This window comes from Lacerta agilis, chromosome 18 (genome assembly GCF_009819535.1).
Source record: "Lacerta agilis isolate rLacAgi1 chromosome 18, rLacAgi1.pri, whole genome shotgun sequence".
NCBI classification, from domain to species: domain Eukaryota; kingdom Metazoa; phylum Chordata; class Lepidosauria; order Squamata; family Lacertidae; genus Lacerta; species Lacerta agilis.
Genome location: NC_046329.1, coordinates 4,402,956 through 4,428,827, shown reverse-complemented (window position 1 = coordinate 4,428,827; position 25,872 = coordinate 4,402,956). Strand labels below are relative to the sequence as shown.

Below are 25,872 nucleotides of genomic sequence, written 5' to 3'. Positions count from 1 at the left end.
GCTAGGAGGAAACACAGCTTCAGCTTCATCGCCAGAACTCACGCAGCATGAATTGCGGGGGGCCTTGCATCGCCGCAGCTTCGTGGTGGAGAAAAATTGCGATAAGCCAACAGGAGGAAAAACAACATCAGAACAGCCAGCGAGCGAGAGAGAGAGAGAAGTTAGCAAGAGAAAACCGTGTGCCATTTCTTTCTGGCTCCAGCGTGACAAAGTTGAGGGAGGACCAAATCTCAGGAGTTAAGAACATCTGCTAGGCATGCAGAAGGTCTCTGTTTCAATCCTCAGCATCTCTAAGCAGAGCTGGGAGAAACCCCAGAGTCCCAAACGTTTGGCAAACCCTCACTGTGAGAAGAGAAGACTCCCTGGAAAAGACCCTGATGTTGGGAAAGATGGAGGGCACAAGGAGAAGGGGACGACAGAGGATGAGATGGTTGGACAGTGTTCTCGAAGCTACTAACATGAGTTTGGCCAAACTGCGGGAAGCAGTGAAAGATAGGCGTGCCTGGTGTGCTCTGGTCCATGGGGTCACGAAGAGTCGGACACGACTGAACGACTGAACAACAACAACAACAACACTGTGATCAACTCCTGCCCGGAAACCTATGTGGATCCAGCATTGGGACTCAGCTGCAAATAAAACATTTTAAGTGTGCTTTAAGTGCAATATACAACGTGACACTAGATGGCGATGGAGAGGTTTATGGAAAATTCAATGTACTGTGGTACCTTGGAAGTCTAACCGAATCCGTTCAGGAAGTCCGTTCGACTTCCAAAACGTTCAGAAACCAAAGCGCAGCTTCCGATCGGCTGCAGGAAACTCCTGCAGCCAATCGGAAGCCGCAGAAGCCCCGTTGGACGTTTGGCTTCCGAAAATAAGTTTGCAAACTGGGACACTCACTTCTGGTTTTGCGGCGTTCGGGAGCCGAAACGTTTGACTCGCAAGGTGTTTGCCAACCAAGGTACGAATGTATTTTTAAAAAGGCTTTTAAAATAATGTTTTTCAGAACTTTTTAAAAATACTGTGTGTGTGTAGATCCAACCTTGGCCTCCACAGTCACTTACAGACTCACTGTTAAGACCACGTTCATGGAAGACAATCATACTCGGCCACGAGTGGTCACCAAAGAAGATATTGTATTTTCACTAGTCCGTCGTCATGCTGTTTTCATTGGCTGTTTCCCAAGTTTCTAAAGGCAGTGATGGTGGCAGAAGGAAGAAAAAGGAAGGGAACTCGTGTCCATAGTAAATGACTCTGGGGTGGGGCATGTGGTCTCTCTCTGTGCGAGTAAGCTACAGTTCCCAGGATTCTCAGGGGACGTACTTTTAAGTTTTCTTAAATCGCAACGGCATCATCACACGCCATCTTAACAATGGCAGCAGCATTCTGGCCTACACATTCCACACCCGCTGGGGCTTCCGAAACAGGTCCAAGGGCAGCCCCACAGAGGGGACCCTATATAATAATAATAATTAATAATAATAATTTATTTATACCCCGCCCATCTGGCTGGGCTTCCCCAGCCACTCTGGGCGGCCTCCAACAAAGATTAAAAATACATTAAAATGTCACACATTAAAATCTTCCCCACACTTCTCCATCCTATTCTACCAGTGCCCTAGCCCAAGGGCAGATCTACTATGAAATTAATGAAGCTTAAACTTCAGCCCCACCCCACCCCCGGAAGCCACATTGCTTAATTTTTTTGGTTATAGTCGGCCCAATTTGAGTTTCGACAACCCCAAAGTGTCGTTTCAACAACCCCAAAGTTAGAGAAGCACAGATGTGGAACAATCCCATTGAAGTGGAACAACTGTCATTACCTGGGCCTCGTTGGTGGTTGCAAAGGGACCCCCCTGACAGTTCAAGTTTCAGGCCCCCCCCCAAATGTAGGTCCACCACTTCCCTAACCCAGTTCCCCAGGTCGGGTAGGGAAAAGGCCTCTGCCCCAAACCCTGCAGGATCAATTCTAGGCTGTCTGCAGGAAATATGTGTCAGCTTGCATTTCTTAGTGCAGAAAGTATTGGTCTGATGTGTAGAGATCTTTCCTATTCTAATTAATTCAAGAGGCTTCCGGAAGCTTCTCTGTGTGAAAGAAAGCAAGCAGAAGGTTTGTGATGTTTGGGTTATTCCTTCCGAGAAGCAGAGTAGCTACAGTTGGCTTAAACTGGTTCTGTTATCTCTTACTGTCACGGTAATGCTGACTATAAAAGTGAGGACAGGAGTCTGTGTTTCACTTTCTCTTTGCCTTCTGGTGTGACATTTTGCACATAGTATACTATAGCGTTAAGGTTCAGTCTTATAAGTTTAGGTTAATTCTGCTGCAACTGGATTTCTTATGGGCAGGGCCAATCCTGACTGTATTGGATTTGTGACCATTGTGCTCATTTGCCTTTAGTAAAGCTCTGCTGGGTGAAATGCAATTGCCTCTGGTCTATTTTGGGGGGGAACCCTGCAACGTGTTTTAAGTTTTTACTCTGCTAACTGTACACTGGAATCCGCTCTGGATCAATAATTGAGTAGAATCCGGTGACAATAGGGCCCCAAGCAGACCAATGGCCTTCCTTGGCGTGCTGAGCACCAACGACGCTGAGCGTGGACTCACCCTGGCATCGGTGACCTTGAACTCCCGGAGGATGTATTGAGGCATGTTGTATTCCGCCATGGGGTCGACCACAAAGTACTGGTACCGGGCGGACCTCTCTGCTGGCCAGTACTGGTGGCACTTTTCCTGTTGGCCCAAAGAGAAGGAATCACACCCTCGTCGTGGCCCAGCTTTTGCTATATGCTAGAGACACCCCCCTTCACCCTGGCCCTTTGTGGACACTCGAGAGCAGCAGTTTAGCAGCAAAGTCAGGTGTGCACGGTCCTTTCACAGCAGTCATCGAGATCACACAGCCTTCTAAGCTTATAAAGGTGAAACTCCAAAAATTAGAATATCGTGGAAAGGTTCGTTTCATTCAGTAATTCAAATTAAAAGGTGAAACTAGTATATGAGATAGACTCATGACATGCAAAGCGAGATATGTATCAAGCCTTTGTTTGTTATAATTGTGATGATTATGGTGTACAGCTGATGAGAACCCCAAATTAACAATCTCAACTTTGGGGTTTTCATCAGCTGTGCGCCATAATCATCACAATTATAACAAGCAAAGGCTTCACACATATCTCGCTTTGCATGTCATGAGTCTATCTCATATGTTAAACTCCAGTAGCTAATGAAAACAATTGCTTACATAAATGGACTTTTCCACTATATTCTAATTTTTCGAGTTTCACCTGCACGTAATCTTATAATTACTAAATAACAACAATTAGCCATGCATCGCGGCGATCAGGGGATATCTGCCATTCAGCTCGATCCATTTCCTGTGCATGGTGGATTTGGAATCCTCCCAATAATCCCAATTTTAAAGAGTGCTTTCCTTGGAGTTCCAGCGTACGTAACAAAACGCCGTTCTCTTGAAACGGAAGGAACCCTGTCTTTTCAGCGTTCCTAAATGGCTCAGCTCCGGAGTTCAGAGGGCAACTGCCCTCGTTTCACTCAATACAAAGGGCGAGGAGGCCCCCAGACTCCCCTCACTCTTGCCGATTCGGCAGCTGTAGGACACTGGAGACGGGGACCCCCTGCTACACAAACGGCAAAGGGTCTTGGACCCCAGAGCTCTGCCCTTTTAGGACCCACACCCTAGCTGTGATCTCAATTGGTTTCAAATGCTCTATTTTATATGTTGCTGCAGGGAACCCCTAGGACTCACGGCCAACGCTGTGCTGTTAGTAGTAACCACAGAAATTTATTACCGCAGCCACGAAGGAAGGCCCACCTGGCTTCAGCAAAACTATGCTGCTTGACCTAAAAATACAAATCCCGATTTGCATTCCCCACGGAAGCTAAACATAGTGCAATTAGGGGGGAGAAACAGGCTGGGTCTGCTTAGGAAGGTGCCGAGCTGCAGATTTTAACGGAGGGCGGAGTGTTGCTCCTGGCTTGCTTTGGGAAAACATGGTGACCGGCCTTGATCTTAAGACCCAAAAATGTTTCGGCAGAAATTCCCTGCCTGCTCCTTCCCTCCACCCTTGCAGGGCTCTTCCGGGACTTCTATCTGATGGTGAACATCTCCTGTTAGGCCAGTGTCCCATTTTCCTGTTTCCGCTTGCCCCCTTTCCCACGATTCTTTAGGGAAAGAAAGCGTGTCCTGAATCGAAGAGGGCACGTGTCGAGGTGCTACCTGGCCACCTGACCCGGTGTTGTGGGTAGGTAACCTTGGATCAGCCACAACCCCTGATAGGTGGGTCCCGTGTTGCTGGGGTGCAATCTGACCAATGGGGTGCTGAGAAAGAGCACCAACGCGGGGGCCTATATACAGGTGAAACTCGAAAAATTAGAATATCGTGGGAAAAGTCCATTTATGTAAGCAACTGTTTTCATTAGCTACTGGAGTTTAATATATGAGATAGACTCATGGCATGCAAAGCGAGATACGTCAAGCCTTTTCTTGTTATAATTGTGATGATTATGGCGCGCAGCTGATGAAAACCCCAAAGTTGAGATTGTTAATTTGGGGTTCTCATCAGCTGTACGCCATAATCATCACAATTATAACAAGCAAAGGCTTGACATAGCTCGCTTTGCATGCCGTGAGTCTATCTCATATATTAGTTTCACCTTTTAAGTTGAATTACTGAAAGAAACGAACCTTTCCACGATATTCTAATTTTTCGAGTTTCACCTATAAAGCCCATGCGAGGCTACAGGGGGCTTTCGCATCGGAACACCTGCCCACCTCTCCCTATATTTTGGGCTTGCGCTTGACCTTGCTATGCAGTCGTCTGTCGTTGGGACAGGGGCACGGCAGGAATTTTCCCCACTTGGCCGATTGGCTGGTGCCATTTGGGTTTCGCCTGCTGCGTAGCAAATAGTCACAATTTGTAAGTTGCGGATAGGCTCTGGTTCAGGTGATAGGCATGGCACATGATGTGGCCACGCCTATGCAAATGTAGGATATTCCAGTAAAGGAATCCAGGGACTCACTGGTTTGGCGTTCCCCGAAAGGGGTTCGGCTTGCGCCCGAGTCCAGGGGACATCAGGGCGGCTGTTTGGTGCTCCTCCCAGCAGCTGTCCCTGGTGTTCACCCTTGTCTGTCCCACAAACGTGGCCCTGGGACAGCGCTGCCTGCAAGGGTGCAGGGAGATAAGTCGAACCAAAACCTATGCAACCACTCACTTGATTGTAATCAATAAAGCCTAAATTCTGCCAAAAACCAAACCAAATTACCGTATTTTTCGCTCCATAGGGCACACTGGACCATAGGGCGCACCTCATTTTTAGAGGAGGAAACCAGTAAAAGAATATTTTTTTGGTTTTCCTCCTCTAAAAGCCCTGTTTTTTTTAGGATCAGCTAAAAGTTTTACAGCTTTTTTTGCAAAGGGAAAAGCCCTGGTTTTTTGAGGATCAGCTAAAAGTTTTGCAGCTTTTTTGCAAAGGGTAAAGCCCTGTTTTTTTTGAGGATCAGCTCAAAGTTTTGCAGCTTTTGCAAAGGGTAAAGCCCTGTTTTTTTTGAGGATCAGCTAAAAGTTTTGCAGCTTTTTTTGCAAATGGGGAAAAGCAAAGAGGAAAAGGCCCATTTTTATGGGGTTCAACTCACATTTCTGAAAAATCTTAAGGAAAGGGAACAGTTTCTTCTGTTTCCAGACAGATAATCTAATCAGCCAGTCACATGTTGCTGGGGAAACAAACAACCTCCCTCTGCAGCACATTCAACAAAGGAGGGCGGGGCTGAAAGGGAGCCGGGGACTCTTATCTCTCTCCCGATCTCTTGCTGATCAGCTGCTGAGCGGGGTCCTTTCAACACCCCCTTTTCTCTTTGTAAAATAAAAAGCACAATCTGCTTTTGGCCCCTGGGCAATTCAGCTCCAGGGACCACCATTTGCTCCATAAGACGCACAAGTATTTCCCCTTACTTTTCAGGAGGAAAAATACGGTATCTGTTTCCTGTGTGAATTTATTTTGGGGAAAGGTAAAAGGTCTAAGCACACAACTGCACGGTGCTTTAAATGTCCAGTGCAGGTGGGGGCTTCAAGCTACAGACCCCAGGGCATGGCGGGGGGAGATTCTCTCATCTCCTTGCCGCCACCTCCGCCACCAGCCCGCCTCCTTCGGCTCACCCGCCCCATCTCTCGTAGTTTGGTCAGCATCACGACAATGGTGGAGTTGTTCTCCCACAGCATCCGCCAGAAGTCTTCTGTGGTCTCCGCCAGCGGACCTTGCGTGGCGATGTACGCTCTCTGTTGCCTGCCAGGAAGAGAGAATGCCACCCGTCATTAAAAATGGGCATCTGCATACAGGACCTTTTTATCGTATGTGGTGGTCTTGTAAGTAAGGTTAAAGCTTACAGGGAAATGATATGCAATGAATTGAAAAGGATGTTCAAAGTAACTTTTATTTTTTTAAAAAACAACAACCACCCCACTTTCCACTTTGGGGCAAGTAGCATTCCTGCTGCTGTAGTAGCCTACATGAATAAATTTCTGTGCAATTTAGGTAGTTCTGCCCCTATAATCCCCTCCTGGCAGACCAGAATACCCAGACAACGGAGAAGGTAGCCAGATTTGTTGAGAGGGCCATGAAATTGAGGGCTGCCAGCTGAATAACAGTGCCCCCTCATAATTAAGATCTCATTTATTCTTGTTCTAATTGTGCCGAATCCCGATTCAGCTCATTTTATTGCTTATATATGGTTTTTATCAGTATCTGCAATATGTGTCTTTTTTGATGCAACGGCCTGTGGGCTATGCAAATAAATAAAGTTTGTTGTTTGAGCTTTCGTGTGCATGCACACTTCTTCAGATACACTGAAACAGAAGCCACCAGACCCTTAAATGTAGTGAGGGAGTGGGGAGGGGTATTACTCAGAAGGGTGGTGGGAATGGGTGATCGGCTGATAGGTGTGGAAAACCTGTTGACGGCTGCAATTAGTCTTGCAGGGAAAGGCAAGGGGTGAGATGGCTAAAGACAGCTTTGTCATGTATAATGAGATAAGAATCCAATGTCTTTGTTCAGACCAGGTTTCTCCATGGTTTTAAGTTTGGTGATTAGTTGCAATTCAGCCACTTCTCTTTCCAGTCTATTTCTGAAATTCCTTTGTATTAAGACAGCTACTTTTGAGATCTTTTATAGAATGTCCTGGGAGACATGAACTTGTTTTGCTCCGCACTGTAAATAGTTTTGCACAATAAACCTGACAAAAAGACATGCCGGAGTTTCTCGTTACTTGCGAGTAACCACCGCTAGGATCTGTCAATGATGCGTCTCTAGGGGTGGAGCGAACCTCCTCCGCTCTATTCTCCCCCCATAGCTATTTCTGAAGGAAGAAGGGGGGGAGGCCCATCAACCCTGTGTTGGAAAACGAGGAGGGTTGGACCAAATCGCCCCTCCGGTTTGGATCCAGCGATGCTCTTGGCATGCTGCGCAGCGCAGGATTCTTACCTGTACCCATCGATGAAGCTGGAGTTGATGTAGTCGGACCCCTCGACTCCCCGGATAGGCTGCAGGCAGACCCGCGTGGTCTCGTATGGCATGATGTTGACAAGGCGGTTCTTGAATTTGTTGCACGGGAGGTTGGCGCTGATGAACCGGGAGGTGTGGGCTTTGGAGTTGGCGAGTCTCTGGCGTGGCGGGAGAGAGAGAGAGAAAGGGGGGGGGGAAGCGGTAACCACCCAGGAATGACGCTGTGCCAGCCCTGGCCTGGAAAGCAATGCCAAGGCCTCAGGACAGATAAAAGGAAAGCCCTTCTTCACGCAAGCGCAGAGTTAAACTGTGGAACTTCCTTCCGCAGGGGAGAGAGAGAATCGGCTATCAACTCAAAACAAAATAGAAAATTCCTTCCAGTAGCACCTTAGAGACCAACTGTGTTTGTTCTTGGTATGTGCTTTCGTGTGCATGCACACTTCTTCAGATACCTTCTTCAGATACTTCTTCAGGTATCTGAAGAAGTGTGCATGCACACGAAAGCTCATACCAAGAACAAACACAGTTGGTCTCTAAGGTGTTACAGAAAAGAATTTTCTATTTTGTTTTGACTATGGCAGACCAACACGGCTACCCACCTGTCTATCAACTCAGACGGCTTTAAACGAGCTGTTTTCTTTTATTGGTGGGTTATTTGAAAACGAGACTGCAGTTTTAATATCGAATTTTAAAATTTGTATTTTAATCTGTTATTTTAAATTGATTGTGTTTATGTTTTTTGCTGTGATTTTAATTAGTGGTAGCCGCCCCGAGCCCGGTTTTTGGCTGGGAAGGGCGGGGAATAAATAAAATTTTATTATTATTATTATTATTATTATTATTATTATTATTATTATTATTATTATTATTATTATCATCATCATCATCTCTTTTTTTAAATGGTTTTCTCTTTTTTTATGGTTTTGACAGATGGATATGGACATTGTGGTAATGGAAAATGTTAATAACTATTAGCCAAATTTTTGAGACCTGAGGGAGGGAAAGGGAGGGAAAAAAGAGGAAAATTTAGTTATATAAAATTTGTTTGAATATTGAAATTTTTAATAAAGGTCTTAGAAGAGTTCAGAGGTATTTAGAGGCCGAGGCTGAGTTAAAATTATAAGTAATTAAGTCGGATGAATAAATATGTTTAAAAGCGATAAGGAGGAAAGTTATTGTGTGTAAAGTAGAATGGAGGATGAATTGGAAAACTGGGAATTAGGTTTGATTTTGAATTCAACCGGGGGGGGGGGGAAATCAGAGGAAGTCAATTGATGATGAAATTAAGAAAAGTAAGAATGTCTGGCCCAGGGAAAGGGCCAGGCCTAAGTAATGATCTATGCAAGTTACCGTAATTGGTTAAATTTGAAAAGGCATTGTAAGTGCTCCTGTGAGAAGGGGGGCTTGGATATCTGCTCCCCTCGGTGAGAGAGGGGGGAGCATGAAAAATTTTAACCATGTAATGTTTTGTGCTTTAATGTGTTAGTTTAAGATGGGAGGAGAGTTTGGATTTGATATCCCGCTTTATCACTACCCGAAGGAGTCTCAAAGCGGCTCACATTCTCCTTCCCCTTCCTCCCCCCACAACAAACACTCTGTGAGGTGAGTGGGGCTGAGAGACTTCAGAGAAGTGTGACTAGCCCAAGGTCACCCAGCAGCTGCATGTGGAGGAGCGGAGACGCGAACCCGGTTCACCAGATTACGAGTCTACCGCTCTTAACCACTACACCACACTGGCTCTATGTGGGGCATAGGAATCTGTTCATTTTTTTTCCAAAATCAGGAATTTCTTCCAAATGTTTACTTGAAATCCCTGGGTACGGAGGCCGGCCGCTGGAAGCAGCTCACCTTGAATCCCGAGCTGCAGCTCACCTTGAATTCGAGCTCCATGCCGGTGACGTGCTCCCCGACTTCTATCTGTGCCAGCTTCTGAATGTAGGTGTACAGATTTCGGGCGGGGACTTCTGTGTTCCCACAGGCGACGGCTTCCAGCAAGGAGTCGTGTATGAAGCTGTACTGGTCCTCTGTCTGCACCATGTAATTTCTCTGAGACCTCATGAGAGTGACGTGGCCGTAAATGTCCACCGTCTTCTCGTGTTTTATCCTCTCCAGCATGGCGTCGATCACGATGAAGCAGCCCGTGCGGCCGACCCCAGCGCTGAAAGAAGGCGGACACAGAAGGTTGGGCAACATATAAGGAATTATTAGTAGTAGAAGAAGAGCATCAGTTGGAATTGAAAAAAATTAATAAATTGAAAATTGAAAATTTAATAATTTGATTGTAATTTCATAGAATCATAGAGTTGGAAGAGACCACAAGGGCCATCCAGTCCAACCCCCTGCCAAGCAGGAATTTGGTTGCTTTTTATTTTATTTTATTGTTTTTGATTGGATTACTATGATTTGATGGATATGTTAACTGGCTGTTTTTATTGGAAAATTAATAAAAATGATTAAAAAAACAACAACTTGAGGATATAAGACATGGGTAGGCAAACTTAGGCCCAGGGGCCGGATGCGGCCCAATCAGGCCTGCGGACCGTCCAGGAATCAGCGTGTTTTTACATGAGTAGAATGTGTGCTTTTATTAAAAATGCATATCTGGGTTATTTGTGGGGCATAGGAATTTGTTCATTTCCCCCCCAAAATATAGCCCGGCCCCCCACAAGGTCTGCGGGACAGTGGACTGGCCCCCTGCTGAAAAGGTTTGCTGACCCCTACACAAGAGCAATTCTCTCCTCCTGCAGCCTCGAGGCAACTCCAGGCAGCATCGCCACCCCCAACTGTGGAGCCTGACTCTCCTCCATGCAATTGTCTAACCCTCTTTTAAACCCATCCAAGTTGGAGCCCAAAAGGGACGCGGGTGGCGCTGTGGGTTAAACCACAGAGCCTAGGGCTTGCCGATCAGAAGGTCGGCGGTTCGAATCCCCGCAATGACGGGGTGAGCTCCCGTTGCTCGGTCCCTGCTCCTGCCCACCTAGCAGTTCGAAAACACGGCAAAGTGCAAGGAGATAAATAGGTACCGCTCCGGTGGGAAGGTAAACGGCGTTTCCGTGCGCTGCTCTGGTTCGCCAGAAGCGGCTTAGTCATGCTGGCCACATGTGCATTGAATGTGCTTTCCTCCATGGGCATCTAGAGGTGGTCAAACCTCTCAATTTCTGTTTCTCCCCATTGCTCATTTTTCAAACCTAAAATGTTCCCTTCTACACATTTCCAGATCAGTTTGGACCCCCCCTTCTTAACAACAACAACAACAGCAACAACAACTGTTTCGTTGCTTCTGTTTTTGCTATTTATTTGTGCTATTATCTTGTGTTTTTATCTTATGAACCATCCTGTTATCTTTTGATGAAGAGCGGAACAGAAATCTAGTACAACAGTACCTTGTTTTGCTACCAGGATCCATTCCGGAGCCTCGGTCTCTGGCCGAAAAGGACGCTGGACAAAACACCGCGCCTGCACACGCACGCGGAGCGGTTTGCAACCTGCGCATGTGCGAAGAGCGATTTAGCACTTCTGCGCATGCGCAAGAGGCGAACCCGGAAGTAACACATTCCGGTACTTCCAGGTTTGCTGTGGACGTTAGACGGAACAGGCGCTCGACGAGGCGGACGCTGGACGAGGTTTAATTAAATACACAAATTATTAATTGTCTGGTGTGGATGTTGCCTGGGCTACTCTGACCTGCTGAAATCGATGGATCGGACTGCTGTGCATTTAAAGAATGTGGCGTATCCCAGAGGACCCTAGGAACCGTTCTCAACCCCACAACCTTAAATACTGCACCCCATGGGCAATGCAGGGATCATGATTTGTGTGGCTGAATGCCGCAGACCTCTAGACGGGAACAGCTCTATACCCCAGTTAAGCCCACGAAACTCAAACTGTAAGCGCCTTGGGGGCAGAGCCCTGTCTGTTCCGCTTACATTTACCAGAAGAGGGAGAGGGGAGGGGAGGAAATGGCTCTGCACCCTGCATAAATAAGCGAAGTGCTACAAGGCTTATGTTTCATGAGAAATTGGACCACATGTCATCTGAGGTGATGCGTAAAAGAGGAAGCAAGTGGAAACGAGGCAATCTCAGCCTTTGCGCTTTGCAATGCATCGCCAGCCATTGTTTTGTAAATCTCCCTCCCCACCCCCCGACCTTTTCCTCACGGCATCTAGAGGCTCAATTTCTGCGTCTCCACACTGCCCATTTTTCAAACCTAAAATGTTCCTTTCCGCACATTTCCGCATCCATTTGGAAACCCCTCACACACACCCTGCAATTCCTCATGAAACATAGAATCATAGAGTTGGAAGAGACCCCAAGGGCCATCCAGTCCAACCCCCTGCCAAGAAGGAAACACCATCAAAGCATTCCTGACAGATGGCTGTCCAGCCTCCGCTTAAAGACCTCCAAAGAAGGAGACTCCACCACACTCCTTGGCAGCAAATCCCACTGTCCAACAGCTCTCACTGTCAGGAAGTTCTTCCTAATGTTTAGGTGGAATCTTCTTTCTTGTAGTTTGAATCCATTGCCCCGTGTCCGCTTCTCTGGAGCAGCAGAAAACAACCTTTCTCCCTCCTCTAGATGACATCCTTTGATATATTTGAACATGGCTATCATGTCACCCCTTAACCTTCTCTTCTCCAGGCTAAACATACCCAGCTCCCTAAGCCGTTCCTCATAAGGCATCGTTTCCAGGCCTTTGACCATTTTGGTTGCCGTCCTCTGGACACGTTCCAGCTTGTCCGTATCCTTCTTGAAGTGGGGTGCCCAGAACTGGACACAGTATTCCAGGTGAAATGAAAACCCACCAGTGTGAATTTCCCCCGATAAACATACGTTTGCATGCACCCCCCCAATAGACACGGTATTGCATTATTACTATTATTATTATTATTATTATTATTAACCAGCCCTGCACCTTAAAGCTGTTGCAAGAATTAAAACGCAACATGAATATTAAAATGTAATATTAAAGGTAAAGGACCCCTGACAGTTAAGTCCCGTAGCAAACGACTCTGGGGTTGCGGCGCTCATCTCGCTTTACTGGTTGAGGGAGCTAGCATTTGTCCACAGACAATTTTTCCAGGTCATGTGGCCAGCATGACTAGGCTGCTTCTGGCGAACCAGAGCAACGCACGGAAACGCCGTTTACCTTCCTGCCAGAGCGGTACCTATTTATCTACTTGCACTTTGACGTGCTTTCGAACTGCTAGGTGGGCAGGAGCAGGGACCGAACAAAAAAACGCTTTAACTGTTTATGACGGTGGTTTATGCCTCGTTCCACCCCCCCCCCAAAAAAACCCTGACCAGGTAGAATGCTTTAATCCTATCTTTTAAAAATGTTTTAGAGTTTTCTTTGTCTTCTATTTTAAGTCTTTTCTGTTTGTCCATATATTATTACTCTTATTATTTATGAGATTGATACACTGCCCTTCATCCGAAGATATCAGGGCAGTTCGTTGTGTGTTGCTTTGAGAGATCTTTGGGGTGTGTGAAGCACCCAATGAATTTAACAAGGAATAACAATGAAAATTGTGTAACTTTGTTTGGTTGCCTGGGAAATTGGGGGAGGAAAGGTGGGAGATAAATTCAATTAAACACACACACACAATCACACACACACACAATCACACACACACACAATCTCTCTCTCTCTTTCTCTCTCTCTCTCTCACACACACACACACAATCACACACACACACAATCACACACACACACAATCTCTCTCTCTCTCTCTCACACACACACACACACACACTCACACACACACACACAATCACACACACACACAATCTCTCTCTCTCTCTCTCTCTCACACACACACACACACACACACACACACAATCACACACACACACAATATCACACACACACAATCACATACACACACACACCTGCAGTGCACAACAATGGGCCCTGCATCGGGTGGGTTGCAGGTTTTCACTCTCCTGAGGAAGGCCAGGAACGGGGTCGGGTACTCGGGGACACCGTGATCTGGCCAGGCCGTGAACTGGAACTGCCGGACTTCTCGTTTCTCGCTGGAGCCGTTCTGTGGTAGGTTTGGGGGGGGTGGAGAGGAGGGGGGAGAGGAGAGACGACAGCATGAGTTGAAGCAGAGCCAATGCGCAGAGCAACATGGCAACCCACGGCACAAAGGGGGCCTCCGCAAGGCATAGGCGTCTCCACGCAAGCAAGCCAAGCCGCGTTTTGGAACGGGGAAGGAAATCCACCCCTTGCTTCTGGTTCTCGCACCTCTTACCTTGTGAAGCGAGAAGGTTCGGACGCAGAACGTGGCCAGCTCGATTGTATCCAGCAAGGTGACTTGGATCATTCCGTACGTCTCAGTGCCCCGGCCTGGCCAGTACTGGTCACACTTTATCTGGAAGGAAATAATACATTATTTATTATTATTATTATTATTATTATTATTATTATTATTATTATTATTATCTAGCTTCAAGCTAGTGGCTCTTTGGAAAGTGGCGGCACCATCTCAAATCTGTCTGTGCATCCGTGTGGTCAGCACAGTGGTTACTGGGTGTCGGACTAGGACCTGGGAGAGACAAAGGTTCGAATCCCCACTCAGCCATGAAGCTGAATGGATGAACTTTGAGGACCCGGCACTGCCTCTTTCTCTGCCTAACCTACATGGCAGGGTTGTTGTGGGGATTAAATGAGGGATTTTGGGGGATTAAATTGCCTCCTTGAGCTCATTAGAAGCAAAGAAGAAGGGCAAGGTAGGATGGAAATGCAGTAAATAAATACGAAACTGGACACTGCGAATTGGTTGAAACGCGACTCTCTGAGCACTGAGCCGTCCATGTGGAGGAATTCTCATTCAGCCAGCCTCTGTATGCATAGCTCTCACATTTTCAAAGTGTATTTTCAAGGCCATAAGGACTAGAAACTTGAACTAAACACGTGAGGGTTTTTCAAGGAAGCTGAACTCCAGAACCCCAGAACCAGATTCTGAGGTTTTTGCTCCAGATTCCACACCTGTCTTTTTTTTGGGGGGGGGGGCGCATTTGCAGCTTATTTGTTTTCTTAAAAAAAGTACTTGTTTTAAAAAATAAACTCAAAAATCAAGATCTGCTATCTAGTTTATCGTGATCACCTTTTAAGCTGATTGAACTGTTCTTAATCCATTAGATCACTAGTTTGAAACTCTTTTTCGGGCCACCTGCCTCCTTGGTTTCATAAGCTCACCCCCCTGGTGCCCCCTACCCTTATTCAGAATAATGACCCACCCAGGAAGATAATAACACAATACAGCTCAAAACAGACGCGCATTTACTCAAAACCCAATTAAAACGTGAGCTTAATTAAAGGAAACTGATGAACCTGATCCAGGGGGGTACCAGCTTTTCAAAATCTGGAAGTCATTTATACCTCTGACACATCCCCCGCCTCTCCCCATGCCTCTTAGTGCCCCCCCCCAGGTCATCCTACCTCCTGTGAGGTTTGGAGCTCATAGCCACAGAAGATCACCTCCCCTCTGGGGCAAGAACTCCCTGGGAGACCAGGGTTCAAATCCCCCACTCAGTCATGAGAGCTCCCTGGGTTATTTTGAGGGGCCTGCCTACCTCACAGGGTGAAAGGGACGCGGGTGGCACTGTGGTCTAGAGCCTAGGGCTTGCCGATCAGAAGGTCGGCGGTTTGAATCCCCGCAATGACGGAGTGAGCTCCCGTTGCTCGGTCCCTGCTCCTGCCAACCCAGCAATTCGAAAGCACGTCAAAAGTGCAAGTAGATAAATAGGTACCGCTCCGGCGGGAAGGTAAACGGCGTTTCCGTGCGCTGCTCTGGTTCGCCAGAAGCGGCTTAGTCCTGCTGGCCACATGACCCGGAAGCTGTACGCCGGCTCCCTTGGCTAGTAATGCGAGATGAGCACCGCAACCCCAGAGTCAGACACAACTGGACCTAATGGTCAGGGGTCCCTTTACCTTTACCTAACACCTGACTGGCTCTCTAAACACTCATGCTCACTGGCTACATTCAAATGAAGGAAAACTACTTCCTTTTTTCTGGTTATTTTGATAGAACACAGATAACTGCACAAACTTTGTTGCGTTACCCCAGAGTGGTCCGCGACTGGACCTTACTGTCAGGGGTACCTTTACCTTTTACCTTACCTCGCAGGGTTGTTGTTGGGGATTAAAAGAGGAGGGGGAGAAGGACCATTTGCACCAGACCTCGAGGTGCTTTGGAGGGAAACGGTGTGGCAAAAACTCGGTAAACAACGAACCACTGGATTAGACGCCGCAGCCCAAGCGGTTGTCCCTTTCCCCACCGGAAAGGTGTGTTCGTTTTGCTCACCCGCGATTTCTCCTCCAGTTTGGTCATCATCACCACCGTGGCCGAGCGCTGTTCCCACACCATCCTCCAGAAGTCCCCGAAAGTCTCCGGAAGGGGCCCCTGCGTAGCGATGTACGCATTTTGCTTACGGTAGCCGTCGATGTAGTTGGAGTTAATGTAGTCGCTGCCCACGATTCCTGCATCGGAACAGTCAGAAACCAAACAGCTGCACTGAGCAAATCCTTTTTAAAAAAATATTTATTGCATTTTTAAAAACAACAACAACAACAACAACAACAAACAAAGCACAACATACAAACTTTGCACTGAGCAAATCCTTCCTTCCAGGGAATAATAATAAAGTTATTCCTTTCTTGCAATTTGAAGCCGCTGGTTGGGGTCCCAGATTCCGGAGCAGCAGAAAACAAGCTTGTTCCATCCTCCACGTGACAGCCCTTCAGATATTTGAAGATGGCTCTCCTATTATCCAGGCTGAACATACCCAGCTTGGTTCGCCGTCTTTTGCAGCTTCTCAATAATCATTTTAAACTGCGGCGCCTGGAGCAGGACACAGAACTCCAGGTTCTTAACAGACTGGGCAGCTGGGCCAAAAGTAACAAGTGGGCCATGACTAACAAAATGAATTTCAAAAGGGACAAGTATCTGGTTCTTTACTTGGGCAGGAATAGACACAGGATCTCCACCCAGGGGCGTAGCAAGGGGGGGGGCAGAGGGCCCCGGGCAGCGCCCCTGCTGGGGGTGACACTTCGGGGGCGGCCCTGCCCCCTGGGCTTTTTATTTTTTCTTTTTAGGCTACTTTTGGCACTGCCGGGGTGGAGCCGCAGGGGCGGCCAGCGAGGAGGGGTGTCACCCCCCCCGCACTGGCCATCCCTGCAGCGCCGAAAATAGTCCCCCCCTTCCAGCGGCGGAGCTCGGCATGGAGGCAAGGGGCGGGCCAGCGAGGTGCAGTGCCACCCCCTCCTCGCTGGCCCTCCCCTTGCCTCTATGCCGAGCTCCGCTGCTGGCTGGCTTGCGGAGCTGGGGCATGGAGAGGGGCGGGCCAGCGAGGAGGGACACCCCTCCACGCTGGCCCGTCCCTCTCCCTGCCCCGACTTGCGCTCCGCCAAGGGAGCCCGGGCGGCGGATTCGGGAGTCTTTGCAGCCCGCAGAGACTCCCAAATCCGCCTCCCGGCCCCCCTTTGTGCAGCGGCTGCTCACGCAGGCACGAGCAGCCGTGGCACAAAGGGGTGTCGCCGCCGGGTGGCGGCTTTGGGAGTCTCTGTCCCGCCCTGGGCAGCCAAGGGGCTAAGACCGAGATTTTGCTGGACGACGACTCCCATCGGCACTGGCCGAAGGGACCACGTCTGCTGTGGCTGACGGAAGCTGTCGTTTGGGAACTCTGGATTGCCAAAGGCGTCCCACTGCATCCGACTGAAAGCCTTCATCAGCCTGAATTCCCTCCTTCGCTTTCGTGAGAAACGGCTTAAGCGTTGCAGCGGTGGCAGGAGGAGAGAGAGAGAGATGGAGAGAGAAAGAAGGGGAACCCTCGCTGAAATTCCTATCGGGGCCACAGATGGAAGCAGCGCGGCTTTGAAATTAGCGACCGTGACCCCCTTTTAATTACACGGTCCTGTTATGCGTGGGCGTCCTCCCTCCTCTCCCAAGCGCTCCTTTTAATTTAAAAGTATGTCAGGTCAGAGCCGCCACGCTGCTCCGCTTCCCGAAGTTAGCAGACGGCAGGGATCCTCGCTGGAAGGGAGAGCGGAGGCACTAATCCATGAACCAGGTGGCGATGGCGGCTGCCGCGCCTTCTCCTGCCGCTGCAGGCCGCCCCCCCCCAATTTATATACACATACACAGTTCAAAGAAATTACCGGTGGTGGCAGAGAAGGAACATCGCCCTTTGGGTGTCCGGGGAATCTGCCGCGACCCGCTTACAAGAAAGCCGCCGGCTCCTGGTTTAAGGTTCTTTGCGAGGTTTTAACTCGATACAGGAGCTTTCGGAGGTGGGAGGAAAGTCCCTGTGTGCAAAACGGATCGCTAATCCCCTTTCCTGGCTCCTGTACGGGGTCAGTGGAGGGCTGATGCTTTAACCCTCGGCCAATTGCTTTTCCCTGCCCCCCGAGAGGTGGCGGAGGGTGGTAATTTCACTGACCCAGGCGAGGAGCAAGGATAGGTGGCCGTGAGGGCGCTGGGTGGTGCAGAATCCCGTGAGCGTTTTGATGGGATTTCGGGTGGGAGATTGGAGAGCTGCAAGCAAGCATCATTCTCTCTCTCCTTCTCTCCCCCCTCTCTGCAGATGTGAAGCCCAGGAGGGTTTCACGGCGAGAAGAGCTGTCATAGAAATGTAGAGACTGGAAGGCACCCGAAGGGCCACTCCTTCTATGCAGGAATCGCAGCTGGGAAGCATCGGAAACCAAAAGGGCTGGAGGGTTTTCGGGCCGAAGAAACGCACAGGCAGTGTCCTTCCAATGCAGGGAAGGCAGAACCTGTGCCCCCTTCTCTGCAGTTGTTGCTGAACTCTCAATGCCCGCCACACCTGACCATTAGTCACGCTTGCCACTGGAGCCGCTGGGAGTTAGAATCCCAACAAGCAGCTTGGAAGACCCGCAAATTCTCCGTTTCTTTTCCCCGGATAATTTCCCGATAAATTGGGTGCATAACCTATGGATGCTGCTTTCGTGTGCGTTAAGATAGATGTTTATTCGGCATTTGCGCCCATCATACAATACAATCATACAATACAAAACAAGCAGTCAATCAAAAATCAGATAAAATCAAATAAAACGACAACCCAATATATTAACACAACTCACAGGGACCAATATTATCACTTCGATAAAACATATCTAAAAAGAATTAAGGTTGAAATTTAGGCACCCAAAACTAAAACCAATGTCTAATTCTATTTTTGAAAAACATATCTAATTATCAGTAACCGGCTAACATCCCACTTTGTCTCTTGTGCGAGACGACGGCTGTTAGGAATCTAGCAACCTGTAGAGTTATATAAGGGTCCACATCTTGGAGAACCCAAGCAAGTCGTAGGTCAACTGGCTTATCAGCAATGGACTGAATTACCGGATTTAATATACTGGCACGTATCGATCTGTAAGGAAAGGAGTGCATTTTGTGTGCGTTTCGTGCGCACTGACTGGTTGCAGTCCCGAGAACAGCCCTGTAAGGTAGGCCAGTGCTCTCATGCAAGTCAATTTGAAGCTTCTGGAATCAAGGGCTTAAAGGGGAAAGAGGTGGAAGGACACTCACAGAGCCCTTTGCAGGTCTCCCCGCACGCCTTCCCCTTTTAAGCTTGGGGGGCTCAAAAGGGGAGTGTGCGACAACTTGCAAAGCGAGGGATTCCGACAGGTGGGCGGCCCCGCTCAACTGTCAATCATGCGGTGTCGTTTTCTGACGGTAAGAGCCGTTGCACCGTGGAACGGACTCCCTAGCAAGGTGCTGGTTTCTCCCTCCTTGGGAGACCTTTAATATGCCCCAAACTTGAAAAAATCAGACCTCAGCCCCTCCTCCCCTTGCGACCCAAGTGGCCTGTACCTTCAATGGGCAGCAAAATGACGCGGGAATGGTCGTAGGCGATCACGTTGGCATAGCGGTTTTTCGGCTTGTTGACCTCGAGGTTGGAGTGTTCCCAAGTGAATTGCTGACCCGGGTCAATGGACTGCAGGAGCGAGGGGAAAAAAAAAAAAGAGAAACGTCAGCGAGAAGCCCACGTTTTGTTCCAAACTATAAGAGTGGAAGCTAAAGAGCGGCTGACTTCCCTTCCTCCCAGGGACCACGACCTGAAAACAATTCACAGGCGCAACCGACGCTGACGACTCGGAGCCGGTGTGGTGCAGTGGTTAGAGACTCCAACGACTAGGCCCTAGGAGAGACCAGGGTTCAAATCCTGCCACCTTGGCCACGGAAAAAGCTCGCTGGGTGCTAGTTGGTGCCTCTCTCAGCCTAACCCTACTTTGCAGGGTTGTTGTTGTTGTTGTGGGGATTGATTGAGCAGGGGAACACCTTGATCTTGGAGGAAAAGGTGGGATGTAAATGGAATAAATAAATATATCACGGCCAGAACGGTGTCTGGCGAGTGAGCAGGGCCACAACACCCTCCCCTGCTTCCCATCCCTTGCGAATCACCTGGCTCCGTAATCCGCCCGCAAAGGTAGGGAAAAACATTTGCACAAATCTCCTTTGACGTGCTCCTTTCTACTTTTTTCTTTCTTTCTTCGGAAGGAAGGCGGAATAATAATAACAACAACAATACCAGGCAAAAGCCACCCCCGTTCCTGCTGTAGCCCAACGAGCTGGAAGCTCTACGCTAACAGACGCTCCCCTCGTCACTGGGGACCACGGGCGTAGCAAGGGGGGTGGAGGGGGCGGGGGCTCCCCCCGTAGCGCCCTGAGGAGGGGGTGACACTCGGGGCAGAGCCCCGCCCCCCGCAATCCCCGCCTCCAGCCAGTGGCGAAAAAAGCCGCTGAAAGAGGGGCGGGCCAGCGAGGGGAATGGCACCCCCCTCGCTGGCCCAACCTCTCTCCTTTCCCCGGGACGGAGCACAGCGGGAGAGGGGCAGGCCAGCTGGCCCGGGCGGAGGCGTCGCTCCGTGCGCATGCGTCATGTGCACGGAGCGACGCCCCGCCCCCATGAGTGCCGCTTGGCTAGCTACGCCCCTGCTAGGGACCTCACTGTGTGCGGCCTGGGGAGGGGGCAGCCGTTGCCTCTCAGCCTAACCAGGGCTGTCTTAAGCATAGCCAGAGTTGTCGAGCGCAACAAACCAGCCGGGCGCCTCGTGGTGTAAGCAGTGTGCGCTGGGCGGGCCTCTCCATGGCCCTACACCAGTCCCAGGCGTGCAGTGCGGAGCTGGCCGCCCGGCCGCCTCAGCACCTCGCTGGCTCGCTCTCCCCCGAACTCGCGGCACAGAGCCGCCCGCAGCAGAAGAGCCTGCCGTGACACTCCGACCGATTGGCGGGCCCTTCCCCGGAAACTCTCTGACCCCGGATTCTCAGCCTGGTGCCCCTGAGAGCCCGGCATCCGGGTGCCCCGCACCCCTAGCGCCTATGGGTAAGATGGCCCTGAGTCTGACCTACCTTGCAGGAGGGTTGTTGTGCAGGGGATTGAATGAGGAGCAGAAGAAGACGACGATTGTGCATGTTACCTTGAGCTCCTTGGAGGGGAATGGGCAATATAAATGCAACCAATAGGACGCTGGACTAAATGGGCCATTGACCTGTTCTATAGCAAGACTCTCCTTATCTTCTGAGCAGCTCCAAACCTGCCTCCGCAACCACAGTCCCTCTCCCATCTTCCGCCTCCGCATTTCTTTCATTAGGTGTGCTGTGTGTGTGTGTGTGTTTTAAAGTATCTCCAGATCCACAGCTCAGGAGGAAGGCTGCCCTGGAAAAGCGCCAATATTACATTATGCAGATTATCTGCCGGCAGGGGGGTGGGCAGTGGGAGGGAAGAATTGGCAGAGAGAGAGAGAGAGAGCACATTAGGCTTCTCTATGCTTGCTTGCCTTGCCCGATTGCCGAGGTGGGTTAGGAAAGATCCCAGCAGAGCGCCAAGGATCTCTTCCCATCATCTTCCCAGCGATTAGCAATTCATACACTGTGCAAAAAAAACCAACAACAGCTTGGAGCCTGCAGCCAAAAGACTTTCGGTTCCTAGCAATTTTTTTAGTTGTCGGAGAATGAATCCAACCACCTGCCTCCTCCTCTGCCAACCTGCGGGCGGGCTTCTGCCATCGCTCATCTCGGCGCCCCTCCTGGCGCCATTAAGGTCCAATTCTCAGTCCCTCTTACCCCGGGACCATTCCCCGCTTTTTGCAAATCCTCGGTTTGGCTGGCTTTTCTCACCCCCTACGCAGAAACTCCTGTTGGCAGATGCATGCAGTGGTGTAGCTACCCAGGATCGGGGAGGGGGCGAAGTCCCGTTACTATTCCTGCAGCACGGCATGGTCAGAGGGAGACAACTAGGGTGGGAGGAGATGTTGGAAACTTTCCTTCTTAGATTAAACTGTTCCTTCTTAGATTAAGCATTTCTTTTACTTCAGTGTATTAAAAAAATGTTGCTGTGGGTTAAACCACAGAGACTAGGGCTTGCTGATCAGAAGGTTGGCGGTTCGAATCCCCGCGACAGAGTGAGCTCCCGTTGTTCGGTCCCAGGTCCTACCCACCTAGCAGTTTGAAAGCACATCATAGTGCAAGTAGATGAATAGGTACCGCTCTGGCGGGAAGGTAAACGGCGTTTCCGTGCACTGCTCTGGTTCGCCAGAAGCGGCTTTGTCATGCTGGCCACATGACCCGGAAGCTGTACGCCGGCTCCCTCGGCCAGTAACACGAGATGAGCGCCGCAACCCCAGAGCCGTTAGGTCCAGTCGTGGACAACTCTGGGGTTGCGGCACGCATCTTGCTTTATCGGCCGAGGGAGCCGGTGTACAGCTTCCGGGTCATGTGGCCAGCACGACTAAGCCGCTTCTGGTGAAGCAGAGCAGCGCACAGAAACACCGTTTACCTTACCGCCGGAGTGGTACCTATTTATCTACTTGCACTTTGACGTGCTTTCGAACTGCTAGGTGGGCAGGAGCAGGGACCGAGCAACGGGAGCTCACCCCGTCACTGCGGGGATTCAAACCGCCGACCTTCTGATCGGCAAGCACTAGGCTCTGTGGTTTAGACCACAGCGCCACCCGCATCTTAGAGCTGCCCAATCAGCACGAAGGTGGCGCTTTTCAGCCAGTAAGAGGTTCGCCCTTTGATCTGATCGGAGCCAATCAGACAGGACGGAGGTGAATTGATGCCTGAGGATGGGCTCCTAGGGCCAGTCCAGAGAAGAGCCATAGGAAGAACGCAAGAGTTGTTCTGGATGCTCCAGAGCTAAGCGTTTAAGAAACATGCAGAGGTTCCACAAACACCCCCAGTTCCTGGTCTTGCCGTTACGGAGCGGAGGGCTGCAATTTCAGGCCGCGTCCCTCATTAACACATAGCCCCATCCTCCACCCCATCTACGATGCGTTTCCCCCCCACCCCAATCCGCTGCCAACCCATAATGCTCCTTTGTACCTCGTACTCCTGAGAGAGCTTCAGGTTGTCGTTGGCCTTCAGGTGCTCCGTGTGGTCTGCCAGCTCCGAAATTGGGATGGGTGGGTGGCTCAGCATACCTATTGGAGGCGGGGTGGGGGGGGTGGGATAGGTTGTGGGGGGGGGAGGAGGGAAGTGGGAGGGAAAAGTGGCCTTCAGTTAAAAAATACAAAAAAAAACAACACCGTTCCGTAGCAAACATACAATTCAGGTTTTTTTTTAATTTTAATTTTCGAAAACAAAAAACTGCAATGAAAGGGGGGTTAGAAAGGAGTGCGAGGGGTGGGGGTGGGAGCTGTGAGGGCTCGAAATTGTGTCCTTGGAAACTTGGGAGAGGGGAATGAAGAGAGAGTCCTTTCCCCGGGATGGCCCCGTTCTCGACATTTATCGATAAATCGGGAGGGAGGGGAGAGAATCCCCCCCAGCTTCGTTTTTATAAAGAGAGACGAGCTAACAAAGGAGCAAACGAGAACAGAAAAAAAATTCCGACAGCAGGCACATTGCAGAGATCCCAAATGGTGACGTCGCGAAGGGAGGGTGGTGTCGGGTGGAAGGAAGGAAGGAAGGAAGGCCCCCCCCCCCAAAAAAAGAAAAAGAAAACGAAGTCGGCAACACGCCAGTGCCTACACACCAAACAAACGATGTGTCAAGTGCAAAGAGGGTTGTTGCAATGATAAATAATACTAATATATATAGAAACCCATATAAAAACAAGACACACCGCACAGAGGTTTCAAAAAGAGGGGGGGGGGAGATGTATGGTTGAGTTGGCCAGTGAAATGAGGAGAGTGCGATGCGTCTGGGGTGGTGGTGCTGGAAACGGAGGAGGAAAAGCAGAGGTCTCCCAAAAGGTAAGAGGCCAGCGTGGCTTTGTCTTGCCGTGAAGCTAAAGGAAGCGGCTGCAGCAGGCGGCCAGAGGTAGCCTGGGGTGGTGCCCCCCCCGGAGGTGGTTGCTTTGGCTACAACATCTGGGTGGGGGCACCACTCAGGCAACACCTGGCCTGTACCGGCAGGCAGCAGCTCTGCATGGTTTCGGGCAGCCTGACGACAGACTCGTTCATATATTCTATAGAGAGAAACTACCTTGCACTGAGTCACTGAGCTCAGTATTGCCCATGCTGGCCGGCGCTAAATCTCCAGGGGTATCTCCCAGCCTACAATGTAATTAAGGAGGATGGGGTGTCGTTTAAATGTTCGGAGGGGGGGGGTGTCACAGCACCCTCCCCTAATAACACCTAACATTCATTTATCTTCCTGGAAGAGCCCATTACTGAGTCGCCGAGAGGCTCCTTTCTACCCATCATTTGGGGATAAATTGGTCTCGTGAAAGCTTGCCCCCCCCCAGCTAATACCAGAGGTTTCCTGAGAACAATGCTATAAAATGCAGGATGTAGTTGTTTGCAATCTTATCGCCTGGGGAGGGGGAGAAATGTTCTACTGCACTGGGTGGTGGTGGTGGTGGGAGGGCCCCCTCCAAAGTGGCAAGATTTCTCCACTTCCAAAAAACCCCCCCGATGTTTATGGAAAAGGTCACTTGGTTGAAACCAATGCTAAGTCCTACTCAGAGCAAACCCATTGAAATTAACGGCTGTGACTGATATCCATTAATTTCAATGGGTCTATTCTGAACAGTTGGCTGCAAACCACTTCTACAGAATTTTGGAAATGCTCTCCGTTTCTTTCTCGCATAGGATTTTTTTTTTTAATTAAAAAAGTCAGGCTTCTTTATTATTGGAGAGGGTGTTTTGGCTAAAGAGACCGCAGATCTTCTCTCAAATCTTTGCAAATCAAAGATTCTCTCAAATCTTTGCAGATCTGGAGGAAGGAAACACCCTTGGTGGTTTGGTGCAGTTCCCCTCGAAAGGAGGGCAGGAGCTGCCCAATGAAACTATTCCCAGATCTCTAATTCTGCTGCAGGTTTCTTTTGTTTTTAATAGCAGCAGTTTGGGATCCTTCTCCCCAGTAGAACTGGGGGGGCAAAGCAGAGCCATCAGTCGGCAATAGCCCTCCCATTTATGAATAAATCTCTCTCTCCTTTAAAGCCACTGCTTCAAAACAGGTGGCCATTGCTGTCTCCTGCAGGAGGTAGTTCCTCAGTTTAACCTGAAAAAGTCCTTCCTGTTGTCTTGTCAGGAATCTTCCAACATTCATCCTCTGCTTGACAAATGCCTGTGTTTCAGAGTGCCTTTGCTTAACCTGAAAGACTTCAGCCCGTCCTCACGTGTCTAAGTCATACAGAGGAGGGAGAAAGGTTGTTTTCTGCTGCTCCGGAGAAGCGGACACGGGGCAATGGATTCAAACTACAAGAAAGAAGATCCCACCTGAACATTAGGAAGAACTTCCTGACAGTGAGAGCTGTTGGACAGTGGGATTTGCTGCCAAGGAGTGTGGTGGAGTCTCCTTCTTTGGAGGTCTTTCAGCGGAGGCTTGACAGCCATCTGTCAGGAATGCTTGGATGGTGTTTCCTGCTTGGCAGGGGGTTGGACTGGATGGCCCTTGGGGTCTCTTCCAACTCTAGGATTCTAGGATTCTAACTTTGCTGGGCAAAGGCATCACGGGACAGAACTCATTCCTCCTTTTGAAACTGGGCAACTGTCCCGTCCCCCCCCAAACCTTGTACCCTTTACCAGCTCTGCTAGCTGTTTCGTTATGAGATCCACAGGATCTTTCCTTCGTACCTAAGGGACCGCCTCTCCTGGTATGTCCCGTGTAGGACCTTAAGGTCCTCGAATAATAATTTGTTGGAGGTCCCGATCCACAAGGATGCTAGGTTGGCTTCAACTAGGGCCAGGGCCTTCTCAGTACTGGCCCCGACTTGGTGGAACGATCTGTCACAAGAGACCAGGGCCCTGCGGGATCTGGCATCTTTCCGCAGGGCCTGCAAGACGGAGCTGTTCCACCTGGCCTTTGGGTTGGTTTCTGTTTGATATTTATGCTTCATTCTTTTATTGGTGGGTTATTTGAAAATGAGACTGCAGTTTTAATATTGAATT

The 25,872-nt window shown here is 49.6% G+C and overlaps 1 protein-coding gene across 9 annotated transcripts in view; it reads right to left on the bottom strand.

Annotated features, from left to right (window-relative positions):
* PTPRS (protein tyrosine phosphatase receptor type S) overlaps positions 1–25,872 on the bottom strand; it is a 170,932-nt gene that overhangs the window by 7,147 nt on the left and 137,913 nt on the right. For all 9 annotated transcript variants that reach the window (XM_033136957.1, XM_033136960.1, XM_033136958.1 and 6 more), the window contains 9 exons: positions 22,862–22,959; positions 19,349–19,472; positions 15,818–15,993; positions 13,763–13,882; positions 13,398–13,552; positions 9,381–9,666; positions 7,488–7,666; positions 6,167–6,293; positions 2,604–2,729 (listed from right to left, as the gene is read on the bottom strand). In XM_033136957.1, coding sequence (XP_032992848.1) covers positions 2,604–2,729; positions 6,167–6,293; positions 7,488–7,666; positions 9,381–9,666; positions 13,398–13,552; positions 13,763–13,882; positions 15,818–15,993; positions 19,349–19,472; positions 22,862–22,959 — 1,391 coding nt within the window. The remainder of the gene's footprint in view (positions 1–2,603; positions 2,730–6,166; positions 6,294–7,487; positions 7,667–9,380; positions 9,667–13,397; positions 13,553–13,762; positions 13,883–15,817; positions 15,994–19,348; positions 19,473–22,861; positions 22,960–25,872) is intronic.